This window comes from Eucyclogobius newberryi, unplaced genomic scaffold, assembly GCF_026437365.1.
Source record: "Eucyclogobius newberryi isolate DKJ021-1_F unplaced genomic scaffold, fEucNew1.0.hap1 SCAF_13, whole genome shotgun sequence".
NCBI lineage: Eukaryota > Metazoa > Chordata > Actinopteri > Gobiiformes > Gobiidae > Eucyclogobius > Eucyclogobius newberryi.
The window spans coordinates 12,681,250-12,709,072 of NW_027315757.1; the positions used below are offsets into that span (position 1 = coordinate 12,681,250).

The 27,823-nt window shown below is 47.4% G+C and overlaps 1 protein-coding gene across 1 annotated transcript; it reads right to left on the bottom strand.

Moving 5' to 3' along the window:
* Positions 1-4,119: 4,119 nt before the first annotated feature.
* LOC140358018 (polycomb protein suz12-B-like) lies at positions 4,120-27,813 on the bottom strand. Its single transcript, XM_072442649.1, has 16 exons — positions 27,669-27,813; positions 24,163-24,209; positions 24,006-24,070; positions 14,846-14,911; positions 14,623-14,672; positions 14,450-14,535; positions 14,094-14,334; positions 12,937-13,039; positions 10,820-10,925; positions 9,960-10,149; positions 9,767-9,855; positions 9,153-9,296; positions 6,668-6,825; positions 5,942-6,140; positions 5,520-5,599; positions 4,120-5,437 (listed from the first exon to the last, which is right to left on the bottom strand). The coding sequence occupies exons 1-16, from the start codon at positions 27,796-27,798 to the stop codon at positions 5,050-5,052; spliced, it is 2,142 nt and encodes a 713-aa protein (XP_072298750.1). The 5' UTR covers positions 27,799-27,813; the 3' UTR covers positions 4,120-5,049.
* Positions 27,814-27,823: the final 10 nt, after the last annotated feature.

Genomic DNA, 27,823 nt, shown 5'->3' on the forward strand with positions numbered 1-27,823 from the left:
AGAGGTCATTCATTTAACTGAGAGGTCATTCATCTAACTGAGAGGTCATTCTTCTAACTGAGAGGTCATTCATCTAACTGAGAGGTCATTCTTCTGAGAGGTCATTCATCTAACTGAGAGGTCATTCTTCTAACTGAGAGGTCATTCTTCTAACTGAGAGGTCATTCATCTAACTGAGAGGTCATTCTTCTGAGAGGCCATTCATCTAACTGAGAGGTCATTCTTCTAACTGAGAGGTCATTCATCTAACTGAGAGGTCATTCTTCTGAGAGGTCATTCATCTAACTGAGAGGTCATTCTTCTAACTGAGAGGTCATTCTTCTAACTGAGAGGTCATTCATCTAACTGAGAGGTCATTCTTCTGAGAGGTCATTCTTCTAACTGAGAGGTCATTCTTCTAACTGAGAGGTCATTCATCTAACTGATTCAGTAACATCTGCAGCTGTTTCGTCTCCTTCACAATGTTGCGATTCATCGATAAATCGTGTGTTTTTCATAAACATTCAAATACGACACGCGACTGTTTCACTCAGATTTAAGATTAAAAAAAGAAAAGTTCAGGTGGAATTTTGTAAATTTTAGAATTTTTATCATTTTAGTATTTGGAGAACAAAGTGAACGCCTTCCACGCTCGTCAAAAATGAATAAACGGTGTTATTCTTAAACTCCGCCTCTCCGCCCTCTGACCTCCGAGGAGCCATCTGACCTCTGACCTCCGCCCTCCCTCTGACCTTCAAGGAGCCCTTGGACGCAGCAGCATGACCTCATAGAGCTAAACCCGGTACTACAAATCCAACACTTTGTATTTTATTTCAAAACGAGCCGTTTTTAGACTGTGTCGTTGTGTTTTTAATCTTCAGATTCGTTTGGAGCAACTTTTATCGCTCGTTTTTGTTTTTCACTGTGAAAATGTCAAAGCTCCAGTTGTATGTTTTTAAGGCTTTAAATCATGTTAAGTCTTCTCCAGGACTAAACGTCACATATGAAAGATAAAGATCATCTGTTTGTGAATCTGAGGAAATATGACAAAGAAACACATATAAAAAAAACTCGACGTGGCACAATTTCACATTTTCATGAATAATAAGTAATAATAAGTGTTTCCACATTTATTTGGTTAAAAATGTTTTCTTAAGTGTTTGAGGAGTGGTTTTAGCGCCTCCTTTGGCCAAACAAAAAAGTGCTTCTCTTTTCATGTTCTCTCTTGCGCCCTCTGCTGGACGATAAAAGCCTGAGACACATCAGGTTCCAGAGTTCTGTTACTCTTGTGTTTAGGTCAAAGGTCAAAGGTCAGTGTTCAGTTTACAAAGTGTTCATAATAAAACAGATCACGCTTTTACTTGTTCTCTTTTGGTGAAACCGTGAATCGAACAGAACAAACAGGCCTTTTGTTTGTTCTGCTCTTTATTTATGTCAAACTCGTCACAAATTAAATAAAGTCACATTTAAAGAGCTGCGTTTTCCATTTGTCTCATTAAAAATCTGTGTTTAAATACTACAATGAGTATTCAGAGTGAGAATTCAGGAGGAGGAGTATTCAGAGGGACTAATAGGAGTATTCAGAGGAAGTATTCAGGAGGAGTATTAAGAGTATTCAGAGTGAGAATTCAGGAGGAGGAGTATTCAGAGGGAGTATTAAGAGTATTCAGAGGGAGTATTCAGGAGGAGTATTCAGAGGGAGTATTCAGGAGGAGTATTCAGAGGGAGTATTCAGGAGGAGTATTCAGAGGGAGTATTCAGGAGGAGTATTCAGGAGGAGTATTCAGAGGGAGTATTCAGGAGGAGTAATCAAAGGAATACACGTTCCCACCCAGCGAGAACATGCAGGAGGTGGAGCACGTCCTCATGGACCAGGTTCTGAGCGTGGAGTGGACAGTCCTGGACTCTGTGTTTTATCCTGGGCCATTTTAACAAGGAGAATCTCGTCATGGTTCACCTGATCCTCACGTACAAACATTTGGAGTGGCCCCGCCTCTGTGTGGAGCGGCCCCGCCTCTGTGTGGAGCGGCCCCGCCTCTGTGTGGAGTGGCCCCGCCTCTATGTGGAGTAGCCCCACCTCTGTGTGGAGTGGGCTCCGGCTTCTCACCAACTACAAGCCCAGAGCCCCCCACGCTGCAGAAGACTGGAAACTGGCCCAGAAGCTCAACTCCTCCTAATGTAGATGTGACAGCCCCTCCCCCACTGTGGTCACCTCTGCCAACCGGATGGGGAGGGGTCTGTCTACAGGAGCCCACCATCACCAGGACCTTAAGCGGGAGCTCACCATCAGCTCCCTCATCAAGAAGGCCCAGCAGAGGATGTACTTCCTGCCGCAGCTGAGGAAAGTTCTACACGGCCATCATTGAGTCCATCACCTCCTGCATCACCTCCTCCATCACCGTGTGGTACGCTGGAGCCACAGCCAGGGACAAACAGAGACTACACCACATTGTGCGCTCTGCTGAGAAGGTGATCGGCTGCAGACTTCCATCTCTGCAGGAGGCCACTCCAGGAGAATACTTCAACCATCATTTAATCTCTCACTGTTCACTTTTTGCACTACATCTGTAAACTCTACTGTACATTTGTGTTCATATTAAGCCAATTTTGATTATTATTTTTTTTACCCCAGACGAGATGGTGGACTTCCGTAGACACCACTCTGCTGCCCCCTCACCAGTGAACATCCAGGGACGGGACATTGAGAGAGTGACTCATACAAGTACCTGGGTGTTCATCTGAACCACAAACTGGACTGGACTCATAACACAGACGCACTGTACAGGAAGAGCCAGAGTCGGCTCTACCTCCTGAGGAGACTCAGGTCTTTTGGAGTGACAGGGCCACTCCTGAAGACCTTCTACGACTCTGTGGTGGCATCAGCTCCTGTAGGTGTGGCCTGCTGGAGCAGCAGCATCACAGAGAGGGAGAGGAAGAGGCTGGACAAAGCTCCGTCCTGGGCTGTGCTCTGGACTCGGTGCAGGAGGTGGGGGACAGAAGCGTCCTGGCTAAACTCACGTCTATGCTGGACCATGAGTCTCACCCCCTGCAGGACACTCTGTCCGCTCTGGAGAGCAGCTTCAGTGAGACTGATCCACCCTCGCTGTGTGAAGGAGACGTTTCACAGGTCTTTCCTTCCTGCTGCTGTCAGACTTTATAACAAACACTGTTATGCCCATGTGCAATACTGTTTTTTCAATATTCTTATATAACAGCTGTAAATATGAGTGTCACTATTGTTACTATAAAGCATAAGAGGTTTTTTATAAGTTATCCGTTCTTTTACTTCTGTGCCTACTTTGTGTTGCAACACTGGAATGTCCCCATTGTGGGACAAATAAAGGCTCATCTTCTCATTTAAATTGTTTCTCTTTTTGACTTATTCATTGTTTAATGTTGCACTGACAATGGAAATAAACGTTCTGATGGTGAAACTCGTGGTTTGCAGAGACTTTAATGACGTTTACATTTAAACACATTTTTCTTTTGTCATTTTACAGCAATAATTACCAAAAATATCCAGCATCGAGTAGAAAAGTTCACGACACTTTGTGCTTCATCCGCGTCGTCTTCATCGAACCCAAAACGATTTCTAAGGTTTCGATTTGACTTTGACACAAATAATGAAAGTGAAAATATAAAACGACTGGATCTGACGTTATAAATAAAATAAAGTAGAAATTTGGAAGGTAAAAAAACAACTTTGGTTTCTAGATCTAAGAATGAAAAACTCTAGTCTTTTATTTACACTTCTTGGTCGAGACGAGGAGCAAGTTTCACACGGCTCGAGCGACACGAGTGCAGCGCCCCCTAAGGATACACAGCACGAGCGCAGAGCCCCCTACGGACACAGCACGAGCGCAGAGCCCCCTAAGGATACACAGCACGAGCGCAGAGCCCCCTAAGGATACACAGCACGAGCGCAGAGCCCCCTAAGGATACACAGCACGAGCGCAGAGCCCCCTAAGGATACACAGCACGAGCGCAGAGCCCCCTAAGGATACACAGCACGAGCGCAGAGCCCCCTAAGGATACACAGCACGAGCGCAGAGCCCCCTAAGGATACACAGCACGAGCGCAGAGCCCCCTAAGGATACACAGCACGAGCGCAGAGCCCCCTAAGGATACACAGCACGAGCGCAGAGCCCCCTAAGGATACACAGCACGAGCGCAGAGCCCCCTAAGGATACACAGCACGAGCGCAGAGCCCCCTAAGGATACAGCACGAGCGCAGAGCCCCCTACGGATACGCAGCGCAGCAGCGCCCCTCACAGACACGGAGCACGAGCGCAGCGCCCCCTACAGACACGGAGGTGGGACAACCTGAGCAAAACAGTCACCAAAACGAAAGGGAAATCATCAAATAATTCATCTTTAGGTTCTTGTGATGAAAACGACATTAATTTAACGTTAAAAAATGTCTTTTTTTAATTGATTTTGTTCGTTTCATTGCCGTTTTAAGGGTGAATTATGACGTCATTCATCTTATGCTTCACTTTTGTTTTACAGAGTTCGTCTTTTGCCTCGATTCAGTAAACGGCCGTGTGAGGGAGGGCATCTGGTATAAAAGATGAGCTCAAACCCAGAACAGTCTGAACTGGAACTGGGAGAACAAGCAAAATGTGGAAAAAAGAACGACTGACGAGAACTTAGACCGTCTTTAACCATTGGTCACTGAGACTGGTCGGGTTTGTGGTCTGAGCGTTTGCAGCTGGAGCGATGCGTCACGCTCAGTCTTAAGATAAAGACGCTGCAGTTTAATTCAGATTTAACGTCCGACGACTTTGACTTTAACAAAATGCTTGAAACTAAATAAAAGGTTTTATCAGATCCATCAAAACCTTGACTTTCAGATGAAAAGCTCAAACGTCGGGACCTGGCGGAGGCCCCGAACGTCACGCCACAGGAAACAGTTCAAAGTAAAAGTGTGATGATGCTCAAGCAAACAAAGGTTTTGTCCGTTATAACGCGACAAACAGCGGCGATTGTGCCACTGACCCGCGCCACTCGCCCCGATTAAGGCAGTTCAAATATTCAAGTGTCACGAGTCACAGTTCAAGCGCCCGATCCTCATCTGGCGTCCGCCCCGGCACCGTCCGCTCCGTTTTTGGCTCCGTTGGCGGTCTCTGTCCCGTGGGTGGCGGTCTCGGCTCCGTTGGCGGCGTCCGAGCAGGTTTTGAAGTCGTCCGACTCGTTATCGGGCTGCGACTCGGCGGCGGTCTCCCAGTCCTCTTCCTCTTCGTCGTCTACCTCGTCCGGCTCGGTCCGGCGCCGGTCCCGGAGGCCTCGCAGCGTGGCCATGGCGGCGTCGATGGTCGCCGTGGTGACCAGGTTGAAGTCGTGCATGCTGACGAGGTGGAGCAGGAAGTTGCGGCACAGGCGGCTCTGGACGATGTGCAGACCGTGGAGCTCGGCGAAGCGGAGGCACGCGGCGTTCATCTGGTTGTCGGCGATGAACCTGGAAACATTGACATTGTTGACATTATTGCCGTTTAATGCCATCTCCATGGAGACGGGCGGCGTGTTGTGGTGAGACTGACCCGTGCTTCATCACGTGCAGGTTCCAGAGCTTCATGATCTCCTTCTCGCCCTCGTTTACGTCCGTGAAGTCTTCAATTTGCTGCAGAACAAAATCCAGTGAAATCCACTCTTAAAAACACACGTCGTCATAGATGATGTCACAGGCCACACCCACTAAACACACATACGGCCGTGATTTTGCCTCCTTAAAAACAACTGCAGCTAGAGTTTTAGGAACGATCCAGAGCAATAAGAAGCCTTCAGTGAGTCCAGCAGCGCCCTCTGGTGGTCAGGAGGAAAGATAAGATCGATTAATCCACATAAACCTGTTTGTGGAGTTTATTTGAACTTATAAACCTTCATTAGACCAGGTTAAACTAAATTGAATCTCTTAAATGGTTTAAAATGTGTCTGCGGCCCTGCAGGTGGCGCTCACACACACCTTAACAGTCTTCTCCTGGAGCCAGTCGGGGTCCCACTCGTCCTCGCTGTCCCGGTCCATCTCCTGCGCTCGCAGCGGCATGCAGCAGTCACTGTGGAAGTACAGGCGGTTGTGTCCACTGATGTATGTCCTGCCCTGGTCCCGCTCGCCGTCCTCCGACTCCAGGAACTCAGACAGACTCGGCTTCAACCGCCTCGGCCTGGAACGTCAGAGCGAGGACACTTTTATTACCACTTATCAGTCATGTGGGAGGAGCTTTTAAACGACAGTTAGAGCGCCTCCTGTGGTCACTCCTTAAAGTCCATCTCAAGGCTTCTAATTCTACAATTCTGTTTGGAGTTTGTCCTTGTGCTAAATATTTATCATTGTTTTACTTCCGTTAAGATGACAAACATTACAGCAGAGTTCTATAAGATGATCCCTCTGTGATGTCATCAAAAAGCACCATTCCATTAAAAATGTAGAGAAACTGTCATCTTACAACTTTGAACTAAATAAAAGTGTCAGATCATAAATGGACTTTGGCCCTTGATTACAGTCTGGTTGCTATTAACAGTTGTAGAATTACCTCTGTGTCATATTTACTGGACACGTCGAACCAGAAAGTGACATTATAAACATCACCGAAACGGCAACATTTGTAGAAAAACAGGTCAAATGTTGGATCTTAAATATAATCATGTTCTCTTGTTCAGCCCCGCCCGCGTGTGGATGGACGGGTCAGACCTGCAGACGAGGAGGTGTGTCACAGCCGTGCGCTTGACCGGTCCGTTCCTGCTGAAGGCGAAGCCTGGCTGGTTGTGCACGTCCTGAGGATTCCCCGCATACGAGCCGTCGTAACCGTCGTTCACCGACACTTCAATCCGAGCACCTTTAGGGTGAGGCTGAGGGGGAGACGAGGGTGACGAAGGGAGACGAGGAGAGACGGGGGGGACGAGGGGAGGACGAGAGGAAGGACAGGGACATTATGACAAATAAGTGGTATAATGTCTGCATGCATGCTTTATGTGTATTTTATGGTGCTTTGCGTTTTCGTCGTGGTTAAACCGGCTTTTAGCTCCGGGCCGTGGGGCTAAGTTGAAAGCTAAACTTTGTTATCACCATGTTATCGGGTTATTTTTCGGCGTTATTCTGTACCCGTGGGTTGTGTGGGTCGTGCTATGTGTGCGTTTTATGGTGCTTTGCGGTTTAGTGTTGTTGTTTAGTTTTCATGAAATCAAAAGTTGGCTTCACACCAACTTTCAGAATAACTCATAATGTCATAATGACTTGTAACTGGTTTATCCACGGTCAGTCAAATATATATAATCATTAATCGGGAGGCCATGGAGGAGGACAATCGATCGGCACCAAATAAATTCTGGCAAACCACCCGGCGCCTCAGGAGGGGGAAGCAGTGCCTCACCAACACCGTTTATGGTGCGGGTGGAGGCCTGCTGATCTCGACTGGGGATGTCGTCAGACGGTGGAAGGAATACTTTGAGGATCTCCTTAATCCCTCAGTCACGTCTTCCGAAGAGGAAGTAGAGACCGGGGACTCGGAGGCTGGCTCATCCATCACCCAAGCTGAAGTCACTGAAGTTGTTCGCAAACTCCTCGGTGACAGGGCTCCGGGGGTGGATGAGATCCGCCCTGAGTACCTAAAGTATCTGGATGTTGTAGGACTGTCTTGGTTGACACGTCTCTGCAACATCGCGTGGCGGTCGGGGACCGTGCCTCTGGACTGGCAGACCGGGGTGGTGGTCCCTCTGTTCAAGAAGGGGGACCGGAGGGTGTGTTCCAACTACAGAGGGATCACACTCCTCAGCCTCCCAGGTAAGGTCTATTCCAAGGTACTGGAGAGGAGAATCCGACCGATAGTCGAACCTCGGATTCAGGAGGAGCAGAGTGGTTTTCGTCCCGGTCGTGGAACACTGGACCAGCTCTATACCCTCCATCGGGTGCTCGAGGGTTCATGGGAGTTTGCCCAACCAGTCCACATGTGCTTTGTGGATCTGGAGAAGGCTTTCGATCGTGTCCCTCGGGGTGTCCTTTGGGGGGTGCTCCGGGAGTACGGGGTCCGGGGCCCTTTGCTCAGGGCTGTCCGGTCCCTGTATGACCGGAGCAGGAGCTGTGTTCGCATTGCCGGCAGTAAGTCAGACCTGTTCCCAGTGCATGTTGGACTCCGCCAGGGCTGCCCTTTGTCACCGGTTCTGTTCATAATTTTTATGGACAGAATTTCTAGGCACAGTCAGAGGTCGGAGGGTGTCCGGTTTGGGGACCACAGGATCTCATCTCTGCTGTTTGCAGACAATGTTATCCTTATGGCTCCATCAAACCCGGACCTACAACATGCACTGGGACGGTTTGCAGCCGAGTGTGAAGCGGCTGGGATGAGAATCAGCACCTCCAAATCCGAGGCCATGGTTCTTGACTGGAAAAAGGTGGCTTGCCCTCTCCAGGTGGGTGGGGTGTCCTTGCCCCAAGTGGAGGAGTTCAAGTATCTCGGGGTCTTGTTCACGAGTGAGGGAAGGATGGAGCGTGAGATCGACAGGCGGATCGGTGCAGCGGCTGCAGTGATGCAGTCGCTGCATCGGACCGTTGTGGTGAAGAGGGAGCTGAGCCGAAAGGCAAAGCTCTCTATTTACCGGTCGGTCTACGTTCCTACCCTCACCTATGGTCATGAGCTTTGGGTAGTGACCGAAAGCACAAGATCGCGGATACAAGCGGTCGAAATGAGTTTCCTCCGCCGGGTGGCTGGGCGCTCCCTTAGAGATAAGGTGAGGAGCTCGGCCACACGGGGGAAGCTCGGAGTAGAGCCGCTGCTCCTCCACGTCGAGAGGAGCCAGCTGAGGTGGCTCGGGCATCTGTTCCGGAAGCCTCCTGGGCGCCTCCCTCGGGAGGTGTTTCAGGCATGTCCCACCGGGAAGAGGCCGCGGGGAAGACCCAGGACACGCTGGAGAGCCTATGTCTCTCGGCTGGCCTGGGAACGCCTCGGGATCCCCCCGGAGGAGTTGGAGGAAGTGTCTGGGGAGAAGGAAGTTTGGGAGTCCCTGCTCAGACTGCTGCCCCCGCGACCCGGCCCCGGATAAAGCGGCAGAAGATGGATGGATGGATTAATCTGCAGTTTTGTGTGTTAAATGTTGCCATTTTTGAAAACATTGACCAAAGTCATCGTGGTGGAAGTGGAAGTGAAGGCAAGTCATTATTGAGACCCTCTGGTGATCCTCACCACGTAGTTGAAGATGAAGCGTGAGTGCGACAGCTTCAGGTGCTTCAGGAGGCTGTACAGTTTCCTGCAGTTGATGGTGCACCAGGGACAGTGCAGGTCGTCCCGGGCCTCGGTCTGCTGACGAGTGTTGTGGTTGTACTGGAACTGAACACACATACACACACAAGAAAGACACACACACAAAGACACACACAAACACACAAAGACACACACACAAAGACACACAAACAAACACACAAAGACACACACACAAAGACACACACACAAAGACAAAGACACACGCACACGTTAGACGCCTCAGTGGATATTTGGCTTTTCGATACAGTTCTTTTGGTGTAAATTACAGGTCATGTTCATGTTCCAGATCTGAGCTGCTTCTGTCACTCTTTCATTTCCTTTTGCATTAAAGAACTGCTCAGTGTTTTTAAAATGGTCTGTTTTTATTACTGTATTTTTAAGTAAGTGTCTTGAAAAAGCGCCATATCAAATGTATTATAATGCTTGTAAGACTATTATGATTATGAGTTTTATGATTGAGACTATTGTGATTATTTCCAGCCTCATATAAACGGAGCCGGGAGCCGCTTGTAAAGAGCCACAGACGCGACTCGTACCTGATAGAAGATGCGTAGTTTGGTTCGGGGTTCAGACGAGACCAGCTCCTTCTTCACTTGCACATCGGGGTTCATCGGCTCTTTAACAACTTCGAAAAGAGAAAACAAGTCTTATTTCAGGACCAAAACTTCCTGGAAACGTGATGGTCGTCATGACAACCACGATGGATGAAGAACTGCTGGTTTCCTTTACCCTGTGTCACCGTGGTTCTGGTTTCCGGATCCGGGCTCACTTCCTGCATCACTTCCTGGTTGGTGTCGGTGTTCCTGGTGGACAGCGGTCTGGCAGCGGGCGTGGCCGGCGTCTCGGCGCCGTCGTTGGTCCAGCGCAGCGTGAACTGAAGCGTCGGCCCCTGCGAGAAGCTCTCGAACGGCGGCAAACGCTGTCGGAGCAGAACCACAGTCGTGATCTGGACTAAATGGACTCAAACGCAGGCGAAAAGAGCGTTTACGACAAAGACTGACGCATTATTAAATCAGACTGTCCAAAAAGAATAAACCAACTCAGTTTTAATCCGATATTACGCTTTATTTATGACTATTCTTTAGTGATGTGCAATAGAAATAATAGTTTAACTCGTCGAATACTAAACTATTGTGATCCATTCACGTTTGTTCGATAAAAAACAGACATTTATGGCACATTTGAGACGCACTGTTAAAAATATCCTCTGAATCCATCTGAAATGAGACAATTTAAACACAACTGACACATTCGATGACGTTTGAACAATCATTTAACACAAAGATGTTTTATTTATGTGGATTTTGGCCTTTGGACGAGGCGGACAAATATGGTTTGTAAATTTGAAATATAAAATGTTCTTTACGTATTTGTGGAATCAAGACGAGCCCAGAAAAAACAATTACAACTGAACTAATCAGATAAGACGATCCTTAGACCAGTTTTTTGGCACAATCGTAAGCGCCTGGAGACACTTTTGAAACATCTCCATCGTCACATTCTCCTTCTTTGCTACATTTGCTTTCGTCCTGGTCAGAACCTGCGACCGCCGTCTAACGCCTCCTCTGGATTCTTAAAGCGTCACATACCTTCCCGTCCGCCGTCGTCTCCCACGTGGCCCTCTTTTTGCCCACGGGACATTCCTCGACCTCCTGCAGCGACACCTCGTACTCGCCGTCCAGAAGCTGCAGCCTCCTTCAACACGGAGAAGTCCACAAGGTTCAAGTTTGTTTATGTTAATTTGTGTTCACACGTACAGGTTATTGTCGCACGGTTGTGGTTCGTATGCGTGATGCAATAAATATTCAACAAACACATTTAAAAGTCTGATGCGAATGAATGAAACAGAGGGAAACGCGGGGAGCGGGGAATGTATGAGTGTGTGTTGGATAGTGTGCGCGGCATGAAGGGCCGCGCGGTTGCTCAGCAAATAAGCGCCGACACCAGTTAAAGACGGACTGGCTCCGTCACAGTCACAGAATAAGCTCTTTAGTACATTTACTTTGGTTTAAAGCAGAACTGAGCAACATTTTCACTTCATTAAACTCTGATGTAAAATCTGTATTGTCGGGCATTTGAAGTGCTCGTCGTCACCCCCTGCTGTCTCTGTCGGGCTTCAACACGACAGACGAACTCTCCTGACAAACCCCGACTCTTTTCATATTCAGCAACGTCCTCCTCCATCACCTCCTCCATCACTTCCTCCATCACTTCCTCCATCACCGTGTGGTACGTTGGAGCCACAGCCAGGGACAAACAGAGACTACAGCGCCCTCTGCTGAGAAGGTGATCGGCTGCAGACTTCCATCTCTGCAGGACCTGTACGTCTCCAGGGCTCTGGGACGAGCAGGTCGGATCACAGCCGACCCTTCTAACCCTGGACATGAACTATTTGAGCCACTCCCCTCAGGCAGGAGGCCACTCCCCTCAGGCAGCACTCCCCTCAGGCAGCACTCCCCTCAGGCAGCACTCCCTCAGGCAGCACTCCCCTCAGGCAGCACTCCCCTCAGGCAGCACTCCCCTCAGGCAGCACTCCCCTCAGGCAGCACTCCCCTCAGGCAGCACTCCCCTCAGGCAGCACTCCCCTCAGGCAGCACTCCCCTCAGGCAGCACTCCCCTCAGGCAGCACTCCCCTCAGGCAGCACTCCCCTCAGGCAGCACTCCCCTCAGGCAGGAGGCCACTCCCCTCAGGCAGGAGGCCACTCCCCTCAGGCAGGAGGCCACTCCCCTCAGGCAGGAGGCCACTCCCCTCAGGCAGGAGGCCACTCCCCTCAGGCAGGAGGCCACTCCCCTCAGGCAGGAGGCCACTCCCCTCAGGCAGGAGGCCACTCCCCTCAGGCAGGAGGCCACTCCCCTCAGGCAGGAGGCCACTCCCCTCAGGCAGGAGGCAGGAGGCCACTCCCCTCAGGCAGGAGGCAGGAGGCCACTCCCCTCAGGAGGCAGGAGGCCACTCCCCTCAGGAGGCAGGAGGCCACTCCCCTCAGGAGGCAGGAGGCCACTCCCCTCAGGAGGCAGGAGGCCACTCCCCTCAGGAGGCAGGAGGCCACTCCCCTCAGGAGGCCACTCCCCTCAGGCAGGAGGCCACTCCCCTCAGGCAGGAGGCCACTCCCCTCAGGCAGGAGGCCACTCCCCTCAGGCAGGAGGCCACTCCCCTCAGGACCAGAACCTCCGGTCACAAGAAGAGTTTTTCCCTCTGTCGTTGGACTCATGAACACTGCCTAAGCACTTTGCACTCACTGTCACTTCTTTTGCACTGCATATTTTATATATTTGTTTTGTATTAATTGTTCAATGTTTTGTTGTTTGTGTTGCATGAATCACCAGGACAAGTTCTTATGTTTGTGAATTTTGTTCATTGACAAATGGCAAGAAACGTTCTGATGAAGAAAGAAAGAGTTACTTCGTTCTGCTTTAAAATAAGGGTCTACAAGAAACAAACATGACTTTCTCTGGTGTCTGCGCTCCATCTACTGGCAGCAGGGGGAATTACCACGGGGAAACAAACTAAAACTAGCTTCTCACTGACGAGCTAACGGACGTGATTGAATCAGAGATGTTCAGAACGAGCCTGGAGATGATTTATGGACAACAGGAGACGTACAGATCTCCACCTTTGACGTGGCCGGTCTGGGAAACTTGAAACGGGGTGTTTGTTTTCTGGGAAACTTGAAACGAGGTGTTTTTGTCAGGCTCGAAGACGCCTCACCTGTTCTTATCAAAGACCGTCATCTGAGCCACGAAAGTCACGTCCGCCTCGTCGTGGAGAGACGAGCTCCTCCGCTTCCTGTTCACCACTTCCTCCGAGAAATCTGAAACGCAAACGTCTGAGAGCTGTTCCACTGCATCGTCGCCCCGGCAACGGCAGCACCGCTTTAACATGGTGTTTCCCAATTGACGCAGACGCAGCTTGTACCACGAGGTTTAGAGTGAAAATCCTTCTTTATTCTGCTTTAACACATGTATCGTATTTTCCGGACTATAAGTCCCACTTTTTTTCATAGTTTTGGCGACTTATACTTATATCCTCTATAATCTTCGACTTATATGTGATATTAGTTATTTTCACACTTGCAACCACATTTCATACTCCAGTGCGACAGTTTCTTCCCTATTATGCATTTTTTGGCTGGTGCGACTTATATTCCGGAAAATACGGTAATAAAACTGCTTTAACAACATATTTAGCCGTTTGCTGAGAATATTTGGAGATTGTATTATTTAAATCAGTGTCAACACAGAAGGTTTAGAGGTCAAAGGACAAAAGCTGTAGAAAAGGAGCTGCAAAACTAATATTAAGAAATGTGTTATAATTGAACCAAATGGGCAAAAACTGCAAATATCTAAGTATCAAAATGGTGATATGAATAACTGTCTGGTCAGAAAGTTTTGAAATGTTTTGAGATTCTTGGTTTATCACTTTATATTTCTCTTTTCTCAGATGTTTCTGGAGGTTTTGAAAATGTAAAAACAATGAAATAAAATAAATCACAATTAAGAGATTTTTGCAAAATCCCAGCCTCATCTGGGAAAATAATCGGGTTTTAATTGAGATTCAGTTTATTTTAAGTAAAACCATCAAAACATTGGATATTTTTGTGTTGATGTCACAATAGAACGTCTTTATATGTCCATTCAATCAATATTTAAGGCCGTTTTATTTAATTTTTGAAAGAAAAAGATCAATAAATATGAGGAAAACAAGACATTGTGACATTTTTTCCCTGAAGAGTTTGTAAAGAAGGACGTTACTTTAGCTCAGTTTAAAGAGTGTTTTAGATTCGATTTGTTTTCAGTTGTGTTTTTATTCGGACCCCTGACCCTCTGCCCGCCCTCTGCCGACCCCTCTGCCCACACTCCGCTGACCTCTGGCGTGCAGGGCGTCCCCGTTGGTCAGGCCGTGGTTGGGGGCCCCTCTGGAGCCGGGGCAGCACACTCTGAAGAGCAGCGAGTAGGTCTTGACCGTGTGCTGCTGATTGGCCGGCTCAAACTCAGAGCTGGGCACGACGAGGGGGGCTCCGCCCGGGCGACTCTGGGGCCCGCAGTCTGGGTTCAGCGGGACGGGCTTCTTACCCGCCGGGAACTGCTTCACCGGACAAGTCACATCCTGAAAGAGCCAGAGAAGAGTTCGTTCCTGTTTGGCCTGCAGCGTCCAGCCTTAAACATTTTGCAGACCTGGTGCGGGTCAAAACTGGGTGCGTTGCCGTGACTACTAGCCGTACCTTTCTCTTTTTGTGGCAGACTTTGACCAGAAGCACCTCCAGTGACACAGCGTTCTGCTCGTTCTCACTGTCCTGACACGAGCGCGCTGGAAGAGAGAAACACGCTTCAGTTCAGACGCTTGGAGTTATTAAGAGTTATATTAGAGTTATGTTGGCGTCTGGTGGACTCTCACCCGTCTTGTGGAAGAAGCCGGTGAAGGTGAGCTGCAGGCTGGAGTTCAGGCTGTGGAGCGAGTGAAAAACAGAAGAACGTCAGAGTCTGGTGTTTGACCGGAGTCTGGTGTGTTTGACCTGAGTCTGGTGTGTTTGACCTGAGTCTGGTGTGTTTGACCTCAGAGTTTGGCGTTTTAGAGTCTGGCGTTTTAGAGTCTGGCGTTTTAGAGTCTGGCGTTTTACCTCAGAGTCTCATGTTCTCGAGTCGTCTCCACTTTGTGCAGGAAGTCGTTCACTTTCCAGTTTTTCCTTCAAAAACAAAACAGATTCAAATTATTCTTGTGTTTTTGCTCAAAACAAACTATTTCTTTAGTCTAATTCCGTTATTTCTAGAGCACATTTTACACAAAACATTTCCATAATGTAATAAAATCAACATCACATTAAAGAAAAAGCAGAGGCAGAAACAAACTAAAGTGCACGATGTCCATCGTCTTTATCTGCGGCATCATTAAAGTCCAACAGAAAAAATGACAAGGTTTGTTATTTTTTAAACCTTGTGTAATATATAATTTAATATAATAAAATGAGAACAGCAGATAAAACAATCTAAAACATGATGACTTGAATTAGGAGTTTTGTCACACAAGTAACTCAAACGAACGACGTGGGCCCACCACCTGCAGGAGGATGCATAAGGGGCCGGTGTAGAGTGATCTGGGCGACAGTCGACGGCAGGGGCCTCGACGACCAGATCGCCAGACACAGAGACTAACTCTGGGGACATGGAATGTCACCTCGCTAGGGGGAAAGAGCCTGAGCTTGCGCGGGAGGTTGAGCAATATCGACTAAATATGGTCGGCCTCACCTCCACGCACAGTTTGGGCTCTGGAACCATCTCCTTGAGAGGGGCTGGACGCTCCACTTCTCTGGTGTTCCCCGCGGGGAGAGGCGGCGGGCTGGTGTGGGCTTATAGCCCCTCAGCTCAGCCGCCACGTGTTGGAGTGGGTCGCGTCCCTTCGCCTTCGGGTGGGGGACAGGTCTCTCACTGTTGTGTCGGTCTACGGGCCGAACAGCAGTGCAGAGTACCCGGCCTTCTTGGAGCCGTTGGGAGGGGTACTGGACAGTGCACCGACCGGGGACTCCGTTGTTCTACTGGGGGATGTCAACGCCCCCCAATGACAGAGAGGGGTGATCGGGAAGAACAGCTTCCCCGATCTATGTTCAGTTATTGGATTTCTGTGCCACGGATTGTTCATAACGAACACCATGTTCAAGTACAAGGGTGTCCATCAGTGCATGTGGCACCAGGACACAGGCCAGTCTATTGTCGTGTCATCTGACCATCGGCCGCGTGTCTTGGACACTCGGGTGAAGAGAGGGGCAGAGCTGTAGAGCACCACCTGGTGGTGAGGTGGATCCGCTGGCGGAGGAGGAAGCCTGACAGACTTGGCAGACCCAAGCGCATTGTGAGGGTCTGTTGGGAAAGTCTTGAGGAGGCAGTAGGGTCTTCAACTCACAATTCCAAGAGAGCTTCTCCCAGATCCCGGGGAGGCTGGAGACATTGAGTCCAAGTGGACCATGTTCTCCACCTCCATTGTTGATGTGGCTGCTCGGAGTTGTGGTCACAAGGTCTCCGGTACCTGTCGCGGCGGCAACCCCCGAACCCGGTGGTGGACACCGGAAGTAAGAGATGTCAGGCTGAAGGAGGCGGCCTATTAGGTCATTGACAGGTATCGGCAGGCCAAGCGGGCCGCAGCTTGTATCGTCGCAGAGTCAAAAACCCAGGGCTGGGAGGAGTTTGGGGAGGCCATGGAGGACTATCGGTCAGCCCCAAAGAAATTCTGAGCTTTGGGTAATGACCGAAAGGACAAGATCGCGGATACAACTGGTCAAAATAAGTTTCCTCCGCCGGGTGGCTGGGCACTCCCCTAGAGATAGGGTGAGGAGCTCAGTCACACGGGAGGAGGTTGGAGTAGAGCCGCTGCTCCTCCAGCTGAGGTGGCTCTGGCATTTGTTCCGGATGCCTCCTGGGCGCCTCCCTGGGGAGGTGTTTCAGGCATGTTCCACCGGGAAGAGGCCCCGTGGAAGACCCAGGACACGCTGGAGGGACTATGTCTCTCGGTTGGATCCCCCCGGAGGAGTTGGAGGAAGTGTCTGGGGAGGTGGAAGTCTGGGAGTCCCTGCTTAGACTTCTGCTCCTGTGACCCAGCCCCGGATAAGAGGAAGAAAATGGATGGATGGTTTTGTTACACAAACTTTAATGACTTGTGAAAGTAAAACTGAATCCAAACCAAGTACTAACGATGAAAAGAAGTGGAAATACCTCATTATGGTTCAACTCGTATTTTTGAAATTGCCCTGAAAAAAAGTTTTGGATGTATCCAGTTGGTGTCCGGTGTGAGTTACTTCCACGCAGTACCAGTTACCATGGCGATTGGCATGCTACATCATAAAGACGACTCTTTATGACAGAACTCCACGTAGAACTGTTGAGTCTCCTCACAGGAGCCTGGAGCGTGAGGGTCGGGGCCAGGGGGGTGACTAAAGAATAAAGTCTAAAGAATAAAGTCTAACATGTATCACTACGGTGGTGGACGCTAGGCGTTTGAAGGTGACCCGGTTTGGGGTAAGATGTGACAGCTTGTCGGTAATGGTAACACTTGAAGGGAGGTGCCTGCCTAGTAAGGTGTTCATTGGGTACATGTGCTATAGCGTCAGGCCATATGTTCCGCCGCCCCTGCGTTGCTTTAAGTGCCAGCGCTTTGGGCATATTGCAGCGGTCTGTAGAGGGAAGCAAAGATGTGGTAAATGTGCAGGAGACCACGAGTATGGGAAGTGTGACGTGGGTGCAAAACTGAAGTGCTGTAACTGTGGGGAAGAACATAGCTCTGCCTTCGGGGGATGCAGGTTTAGCAAAAGAGCTGCTGAGGTGCATAAAATAAAGGTCTCTCAAGGTATATCCTATGCAGATGCAGTCAAGAAAGTTTCAAGTAACGAGTTTAGAGTAAATACAGAGAGAGGAGCCAGCGCTGCTCCCAGCCAGGGCGAAATGAGAAAGGCCAGCGTGGCTCCCAAGAAGTGTGAAGGTTTCAAGAGTGGAGGTCCCAAGTGTGCAGGTTCCAGAATTAATGAGAATACCCTGGTTGTGGATAGAGAGGATTTTGTACTCTTTATGGTGGATGTTGTAAACTGTGCTGCTCAGACTCAAAGCAGAACTGAAAGGATCAGGATCATTGCTAAAGCTGCAGGGAGATTCCTTGGAACAAAGGAGCTTGATTGGGCAGATATAGAAAACAGGCTAAAGGCGCTAAATGGGAGTCGGAGTGATGGGGGTCTGCTTTTGGGGAGTCAGAGTGATCAGAGTGACGAGATGCGGGTGGGGGTGGTCTCCTGTCCTCGCCCAGTCTCGTAGACGCACGGCTACCAAGCAGCGACATCAGTGGACATATTAAAGCCTATAGAATGAAGCCTGAAGAATAAAGCTGTACGGTGGAAGCACCGAACGTCAAAGAAGGAGAGGAAGATGAAGAAGAGTCTCCCTGGAATAAAGCCGGTTGTTGTCTGAAACAACAACAACTATTCTAGTCACAAAGACATATCATGACCTCATGGGCTTTGTAACACCAAAGCAATGGAAGGAGTACTTTTACGGACTACGACAGAGTCTGAGGACTACGACAAAGTCTGAGGAATAAAGTCTGGCGGTAATGCAACACTTGGATGCCAACCGCCATAAAACAACAACAACAACAACAACTACAGTAGGTGGCGGTGATGTAACACTTGGACACAACCGCCATAAAACGAAGAAGAAGAGCGCGGAGAGCTCTTTTACGAGTCGACACATCGTTTACGGCGCAAGGAAAACAACATGTCACTTCTACGTTTGCAGCGCTGCGCGGCCCAAATATGCTCAGAGCGGTCAGCGGCCTGACAGACGGTCAGATCGCTCAGTGCGGTCAGCAGCCTGACAGACGGTCAGTGAGGGACAAATCTGTTTGAAAGTTTTGTGTCCAAGGTAAGTTGATCTACTTTATGGTATTTTATGATGCTGAAGGTGGAACTTCCCGATGAGAGTTAAAATTAAAAAACATATTCCTTAATTTAAATTTGGACTTCATGTAACACTTTAGTCAACTTTAGTATTGTTTAAACTCAAAAAATTTCACTCAAAAGTCCAAACCTCACGACACGAGCATCGAGTCATGAGTCATTATGTGTCTTTATGTAAAACAGTTCAACTGACATCTCCACTAGTGTACCGTATTTTGAGCACGAAAAGGCGCACCAGATTATTAAGCGCACCATCAGCTTCCTGTGTACCATGTGTACTGATCCATACATAAAGTGCACCGGACGATAAAGTGCATAAGATAAACAAAACAGACGGATAAGTCAGAGTCAGTTGAGCTTTATGAAACACGTTCAACTCATTCAGATCAACATTGTTCAACATCAAAACACACTCTGCTATCGCTAACAGATACGTTAGCGTATTCACAACAACTCCCAGCCTCGTTCAGTTGCAACACGTAAAATACATCACAACACACTCACTTTTTCAGTTCATTCCTCGTCATCAAATCCTTCAAATGCGCCGAAGTACATCCCGCACAGCTATGACCAGACGTCCCGATTTACCTGGGACAGCCCCGATTGTTTACATCCCGTGTCCCGGTTTAATGTCTGCTGGAGCGCATAATGGTTGTTGTTGTTGTTGTTGTTTTATGGCGGTTGGCATCCGAGTGTTGCATTACCGCCAGACTTTATTCCTCAGACGTTTCGTAGTCCTCAGACTCTGTCGTAGTCCGTAAAAGTACTCCTCCCATTGCTTTGGCGTACAAAGCCCATGAGGTCATGATGTGTTTTTGTGACTAGAATAGTTGTTGTGTCAGAGACCAACCGGCTTTATTCCAGGGAGACTCTTCTTCACCTTCCTCGCCCTCTTTGACGTTCGGTTAGAAGTCCTTCTTCCATCACTTTGGCGTTTCTAGGCCCACGAAGTCCAAGCGCGTTAGAACATCCTCTTGCTCCTCATCCTCGGCTCAGTCTCCAACACCCCCCACCTCTATAAACGTTTACCCAGCCCTGTGCTACATAAGTAAGCAACCACAGCCTGACACAAACCCTGTGACTGGATCGCCAGAACGTTCCGCAGATTGAACTCCCGCCCATTATTCCGAAACCACAAGGCCAACCCGGCCCTTTCCCTATCATAAGCCTCACAGCAAATCAGCACATGCTCGACAGTCTCTGGCACCCGACAGTGACCACACAGACCGGTCGGATGTTTGCCTATCCTACTCAGTGACCAATTGAGTCCAGTATGGCCAATCCTCATGCGGGCGAAGGCCCTTTCCTCCCACGCGTTCCTGCCCATAGACCCGCAAGGACCCACACTACCCTGTATGTGATAGAGATGCCGTCCAGTAACACAGTGGCTCCAAAATTCCTGCCAAAGGCCGACCACATGACTCTTGATAACGGGCTTGATTTCAGACTTGCCCAACTCAACCGCCACATCAATTGATGGCCGCCGAAGGGAACGTTTAGCCAGTGCATCAGCCATTTCGTTACCATCCACCCCCACATGCGCAGGGACCCAAATGAAGGAAACCCTCACATCCTTCCTGGACAGGGAGAGCATCAGACAGAAGATGCCATTCAACACATCCTGTCTGCAATCCGATTTCCCAGATTTAATGCTTTGCAATGCAGAAAGGCTGTCAGAGGCCACCACAATGCCGCAACACTGCAAAGCAGATTCCGCCCATTCCAACGCCAATCGTATCGCTATAAGTTCCGACGTGAAAACAGAAAGGCGATCTGTCAACCTCTTCTTGACCGCTAGCCCCAGGTCAGGCACAAAATAAGCGGCGCCAGTACGCCCACTCTCAGGATCCCTAGACCCGTCGGTATAAATAAACACATCACCTGAGTGCTTATCGATGATCGCTTGAACGGCAAACTGCGGTGCCCTCCCAGCGACTCCTCTAAGCTTGCCATGCAAGCTAACATCAACAGGAGCCGGGACAAACTTCCACGGAGCTATAGCAGACAAAGCCACCGACGGGCTCACACGCAGATCACCAACCCCTGCAAGCCGCGCCTTCGCATTTCCTACCTGGCTGAAAACCATACCGCCAGCCTCACTCTGCCCCCCCATCAACCCTGAGAAAGTCCCTCACCGGGTGAGAGCTCGTATGACCTTGCACATTCACCCAGTAAGCCAACAGAAGTTCTAGCCTCCGGAGCCGTAACGGCAATTCCCCCAACTCAACCTGCAGCGCCGAGACAGGGGAGGTCCTAAAAGCCCTACAGCAGATGCGCAAGGCCTGGGCTTGCTCCACATCAAGCTTCTTTAAGTTAGTCTCAGCCGCAGACATGTAGGCTATACAGCCATAATCAATAGCCGCCCTCATGACGGCCCGATAAATACCCAGGAGCGACCTTCTGCTGGCCCCCCAGTCCTGGCCGGATAGACAACGAAGCAAGTTATTCACCCTTTTGCATTTACCACTGACCTCATCAATGTGCCGACGCCAACTAAGCCTCTCGTCAAAGGTGACCCCCAAGAACCTCACCTCCCTGACCTGTTCGAGCACCTGCCCATGCAGGCGAAGGGAGACGTCCCTATGCCCATTGAAGAAACAGATCACTTGAGACTTCCGTACAGACAGTTTAAACCCCCACTTCAGGGTCCACTGCTCCACCTGCTGTATTGCCCTTTGCAGTTTCGCCTCGTAAAACCGGAGATTCCTCCCTCTCACCCATAGAGCGCCATCGTCAGCATAAAGGCTCCTCCCAACAGACCCATCCACGTCGTCAAAGATGTCCTTAATCATAACATTGAACAAGATAGGGCTACACACACTCCCCTGCAGGATCCCATTCTCCACCCCATAGACCCCAGAGTAAGCAGCGCCCACTCTGGTTTGGATACGCCGGCCAGACAGAAAGCTCTGGACCCAGTTAAACAGTTTACCCTTCACACCACACTTCCGCAGCTTAATGAGGAGCCCATCCTTCCAAACCATATCGTACGCCTTCTCCACATCAAAGAGCACCGCAATAACCTTTTCTTTCTGAGCCCTGGCCAGCTGGATATCAGATTCCAAACACAACATGGTAAAAGCAGCCAAAGCGCCGATAGTGCTCCATGCTAAAATCTCTTTGGTCATGTGACCCCGCATCTCAGACCCACGCGGCAGTTCAGTGACGATTCCGGCCTTTTGATTCCCACAGTTGACTGATAGTTTAGCCCGTAAGCGCATAATATAAGAGTTCCAATGGTCTCTTGGCAGCAGCCATCTTGGGCCATCACCGGTAGGTGTCTGCGTTGTGCCCGACTGAAAATGTTGTTTACGTTTTGACAAAGTGTCGCGTGTGCCGCGTGCAGGTAGACTACTATTCCCAGAATGCTTTGCAAATATGTTGTTGGGACTTACGGTTCCGGAGTACTGTAAATATAGTCGCGCATCGACGTCTCGTGTCCAAAATCTTCTTTATAAACCATGTACCACACAAAATATCTTCACGGTCAGTAAGCACAACCAGAAATAAACCATATATTATGCGCACCGGACCATTAAGCGCACGGACGGCTTTTGAGGACGTTAAAGACTTTTACGTGCGCTTTATAGTGCGAAAAATATGGTAGTAATATTGATGATTTTCTTTTTGTCCTGTGATTTATATTGCATTGTGATTTTAATGTTTTTACTGTTGGAAAGCACTTTACTTTTGTATGAACTGTGCACCACAAGTTTAACAACAATTAGTTCAGGTCATTAACACTTTCTCAGTTAGTAGAAAAAGCTTCAGTTGTAGTCATCTGGACTCAGTTTGAAAAAATAGACGTTTCGACTCTCATCCAAGAGTCATTGTCAATAACAGAATTTAGGTCGAGAACTCCGATATTAATATTAATATTCTGTTATTGACAATGACTCTTGGATGAGAGTCGAAACGTCTATTTTTTCAAACTGAGTCCAGATGACTACAACTGAAGCTTTTTCTACTATGGAACACGCCTGGACGAATGAGGGATTACACCGACACTTTCTCAGTTAGATTATGCATCTGTTATTTGGTCAAACACATGTGAAAATAATTTATACAGGATACAAGTAGCACAGAACAAAGCGGCACGAATAGTCTTGGGTTGCCCATACAGAACAAATGTAATAACAATGCACAACGAATTAGCCTGGTTGACGGTCTTTATCTTGATTTATTAAACATGTCATTATAACCAAAATTCCAGCAGTAATTTATGATAAACTGACTTTTTTCTCAGATACTCACAATTATGAAACTCGACAAAGTAGAAATATAAGCTGTGTGCTGCCAGTTTGCAGAACCAATAGAATGCAGCGCTCTGTTGTTTATCGGGCCACGGTTGCATGGACTGCATTGCCTGTTTTTTTGTTGCTTGAAATAACAAAAAGTTATTTCAAAAGAAGTTAAAGCTTTTCCTTTTTACACAATAATACGCTTCGGGGATGGAGTTAAGATTTGATTATGAATCATGGTAATGATAGTGGTAGTATAACTAATAATAATATTATGTAATTGTTATTTTTCTTGTTTTTGTCTTAGTGATTGAGCTATTCACTGCCGTTTACTTTTTCACTATGTATGTATGTATGTATGTATGTATGTATGTATGTATGTATGTATGTATGTATGTATGTATGTATGTATGTATGTATGTATGTATGTATGTATGTATGTATGTATGTATGTATGTATGTATGTATGTATGTATGTATGTATGTATGTATGTATGTATGCATGCATGCATGCATGCATGCATGCATGCATGCATGCATGCATGTATGTCTGTATGTATGTATGTAAGTAGATATATATAATACCTTGGGCTTTTGTGTGTGTGTGTGTATGAGGTAGGTGTGCGTGTGTTTAGGGGTGTGTGTGTGTGTGTGTTTAGGGGTGTGTGTGTGTGTTTAGGGGTGTGTGTGTGTGTGTGTTTAGGGGTGTGTGTGTGTGTTTAGGGGTGTGTGTGTGTGTGTGTGTGTGTGTGTGTGTGTGTGTAGGTGGGTTATATAAAGAAATGTATGTAATGAATTTGAGGAGACCCCAGGAAGAATAGCAACTGGTTTGCAGGAGCTAATGGGGATCATAATAAACTAAACTTTGATACTGCAAATTTCCCCAAACTGTGTTGTTCCATCTCTCCTGCCACATCCACCTATGCCCCCATGTTGCTGGTGGAGGACATTTGCCTTTGTCCACTATGTCCATTCAAACTGTGCTTAATCTTTGCCTCACTGTGCGGAGATTTGGTGAATAACAGGGCTTCAAACTCAACACAAACCAAAATGTGTCTTGATACATGCAAGTTAAACCCTGCTGAATGTCTGTCCTGCATCTTTACCTTTTGGCATTGTTCCTCGAGTTTCTGTGGGACATGTAGGTCAACGTCCTGTGCAAGAAAATGGGCTGAAAAGAAAGAGAAAGATAAAGTGTGTTTGTTCAGATCTGCAAACGTAACGGTCTCATTTAAATAAAGCTGAATCCAAACAAAGACTCACAGCGATCAGGTTCCTGGTGCGGAGGAATCTGTAGATCTGCGTCGGTTCTGCAAAAACGACAGAAGCGAGACGCGTTAGAGGACGTTTGGACCCAGAACGAGAAGCGAAAAACGACAGAAACAAGATGCTTTAGAGCAGGGGTGGGCAATTATTTTCCCTCCGAGGGCCATTTTCAAATCCAGGCAAGTAGCTAAGAGCCGACCTGCGATCATTGGTGTGAAAAAATATATTAAAACATTAATTATCAAATAAAATATCACTTTTCTGTCAAATATAGGCTATTGAATCTATTATTTAATTATTTTTATGTCATCTTTAAAGGATACAAGTGCAGACAGATGTTACAGACAGTTAAAAAAAATAAACTAAAATCTTTCTAGGGGCCGGATTAAGACATGCCGAGGGCCACATCGTGCCCTAGGGGCCACAAATGCCCAGGTCTGCTTTAGAGGACAGTTTGGACCCAGAACGAAGAACGAAAAATGACAGAAGCGAGACACGTTAGAGCATAGGTGTCAAATCTGGCTCGCCAGACGTTTTAATCCGGCCCGACGCACATTTCAAATTTATATTTAAAAAAAAAAAAAAAAACATCGATTCATAGAACTGTAATTACATCCGTAACCGTTTTTATCGCTAAAACTACGCGTCCCACAATGCCGCCCCTCCCCCACGGGGCTCTGCTGCACTGCTGTGTGAGCTGCCGAGGGAGAAGTGCACTTTAAGCACTTTTGAGCAGAAGTTTAGTGGTGTGTCAGTTCAGGTGTACAGATAACTACACTGACGTGGAAATGTTAGTACATTTAAAAGTTTTTTTTAGATCTTGAAGTTTATTTTGTTATAAAGTCAAATGTTTATCTCTGTGTAGAACTGTAGATCAACTCTGAAGTTGTAATGACATAAACTGAAGCACAGTACTGGTGAAATTACACTTTTTAATCGATCCAGTAATTTCTTCAAAACAACGTAGGCTATATAAAGCTATGTCTTATATTTTTAATAGTTTTATGTTTTACGTTATGTTCGGCCCGCGACCCAGCCTGAGCGTCGAAATTCGGCCCACGGCCCAAATGAGTTGACACCCCTGCGTTAGAGGACGGTTTGGACCCAGAACGACGGTGAAAAACGACAGAAGCGAGACGCATTAGAAGACGGATGGAAATAATCTATCAGTGAGAGCATCTTCTCTGACGTAACTTTGGCCTGTTCCTCATGACACGCTAATAAGCTCGTCTGTGGATATATAATGAAAAGCCTTATAGGAAATTGCCAATGAAATCCATTGAATTTAATGGCAAGTATATTATCTCTCTGCTCTTGTCCTGCGTGATAACATAACTGATACGTGCATTATACATGATCCGTCATGGCGGATGCGTCGCATCAAACACGCTGCCCAAAAGTAGACCAACAAGCCAGCGAAAATGAGTGAAAAAAAGTCTTTGGAGAGCATTTTTGCACAGGAGAAAAGGCCAAGTGAGGACCAGACGAGGAGCCAGACGAGTCAGCGGGGATTTTGGGCCAGAATTCTGCAACTGCTACGTGATCACCTGTTTTTACTTTTACAAGAGTTTGAGCGCTACTTTCTGTGCCGTGACGGCAACAAGACAAAACTACGGAGCAGACTGGATTCAAACACACTGCGGGTGTCATTGTCTTCCATCACTCCTGATGGGACCATCTCATTGCACAGAAACACGTGCAGGGCTCCCACTGATTCAGCGTGTGGTGAGTTGTAATTTTTATGCACTTATTTTTGCCATATTTATCTGATGAGCTTCCACCAGTCAGAAGACCAGTGACGACACGTGTAACTGTACGTTATGTTACTCAAATTCAGATCTTTTGGTATGGCACACTTAATAATGTACAAACGCTTCTTTTCCGAGCTGAATCGAATGGAAGCCTAAGCCCCGCCCACTTCCGAGCAAGTTAACTTGACCGCGACATAACCTGGCACACCGGTCCGTGAAAATTAAACCTACATTATTCCGGTCTGTGGGGCAAAAAGGTTGGGGACCCCTGCGTTAAGAGGATGGTTTGGACCCAGAACGACGAGCGAAAAACCACAGAAGCGAGACGCGTTAAGAGGACGGTTTGGACCCAGAACAACAAGCAAAAAACTATTAAAAAAGATCCAAAATAAGCAGTTTAAGAATACAAATATAACAAAATTGCCCTGTAATATTTAAAACAGAATAACGTTAGATTCCAGCACGTTTTGGGTCGTTTTAGTCTGACCACGTTTCATAAAGAACTTCAACACTTTAAATGATATTTACAGCCCATTTTTGATGATTGTGATCATCATTTATGCAATAATAAAGATGCATTTTAAGAAGGGAAGAAAACAAAGCCACATTTGGAACGAACAAAACAACAGTTTGAGCTCGTTGCGTCGTCATAACGATATAAAAGTGACTTATTTCATCTTTAGGCAGCAACAAAACACGTTTTCTCCAAAAATTACGAAATAAAATGATTGAGACAAACCTGAGGAAACTGACATTTAAACCTATTTTTATTAGTTTACTTTTCTATAAGAAAAGACTATTTACTGTTCTAGACATTTATATTGTGTTTTAAATCATGTGTTTATCTAAAACATAAAGTGTCTACATGGTTCTATATGGTTCTAATCTACATGGTTCTACAAGTGTCTACATGGTTCTATATGGTTCTACAAGTGTCTACATGGTTCTAATCTACATGGTTCTACAAGTGTCTACATGGTTCTAATCTACATGGTTCTACAAGTGTCTACATGGTTCTAATCTACATGGTTCTACAAGTGTCTACATGGTTCTAATCTACATGGTTCTACAAGTGTCTACATGGTTCTAATCTACATGGTTCTACAAGTGTCTACATGGTTCTATATGGTTCTACAAGTGTCTACATGGTTCTAATCTACATGGTTCTACAAGTGTCTACATGGTTCTAATCTACATGGTTCTACAAGTGTCTACATGGTTCTATATGGTTCTACAAGTGTCTACATGGTTCTAATCTACATGGTTCTACAAGTGTCTACATGGTTCTAATCTACATGGTTCTACAAGTGTCTACATGGTTCTATATCGACATGATTTTTAAATTCTGTAAATAGTTTTTTTATCGACAGAAATATGACATGTTCAAGCACAAACTGCACTTTATGTGACGTTCCAAAACTAACATAAGGCTTGTTTATTAGTTTCTCTCCATCTTTGTGAAAAAGAAAAGCAAATTAACTTTAATACGATGTCTTAGCTTTTGTTCCACTTAAAACAATAAAAATGTGATGTAAGTTTGAGTCAAATGTGTCACTCTGAGGCCGCGGCGTTAACATTAAAGGGTTTATGGGTAAAAACACAGACTGGTCACATTTATCTCGTAGTTTGGAGCTGAATAAAGTGTAAAAACACAGACCGTTAGAGGGTTTATGGGTAAGAACACAGATTAGTCACGTTTATCTGGTAGTTTGCAGCTGAATAAAGAGTAAAAAGGCGTGAAAGGGCTCTCACTCTCGAAGGCCTGCAGGAAGAGCTCGTGGTCGGCTTGGAGCTGCTGCACGCTCGGCTTCTTTCCCCCCGAGCCCACCGCGGACCCCACGGCGGACCCCACGGCGGCCCCCGGGTGTCTGTGCGGAGCCATGTGCCGCGTGCGCCGAGAAATCACG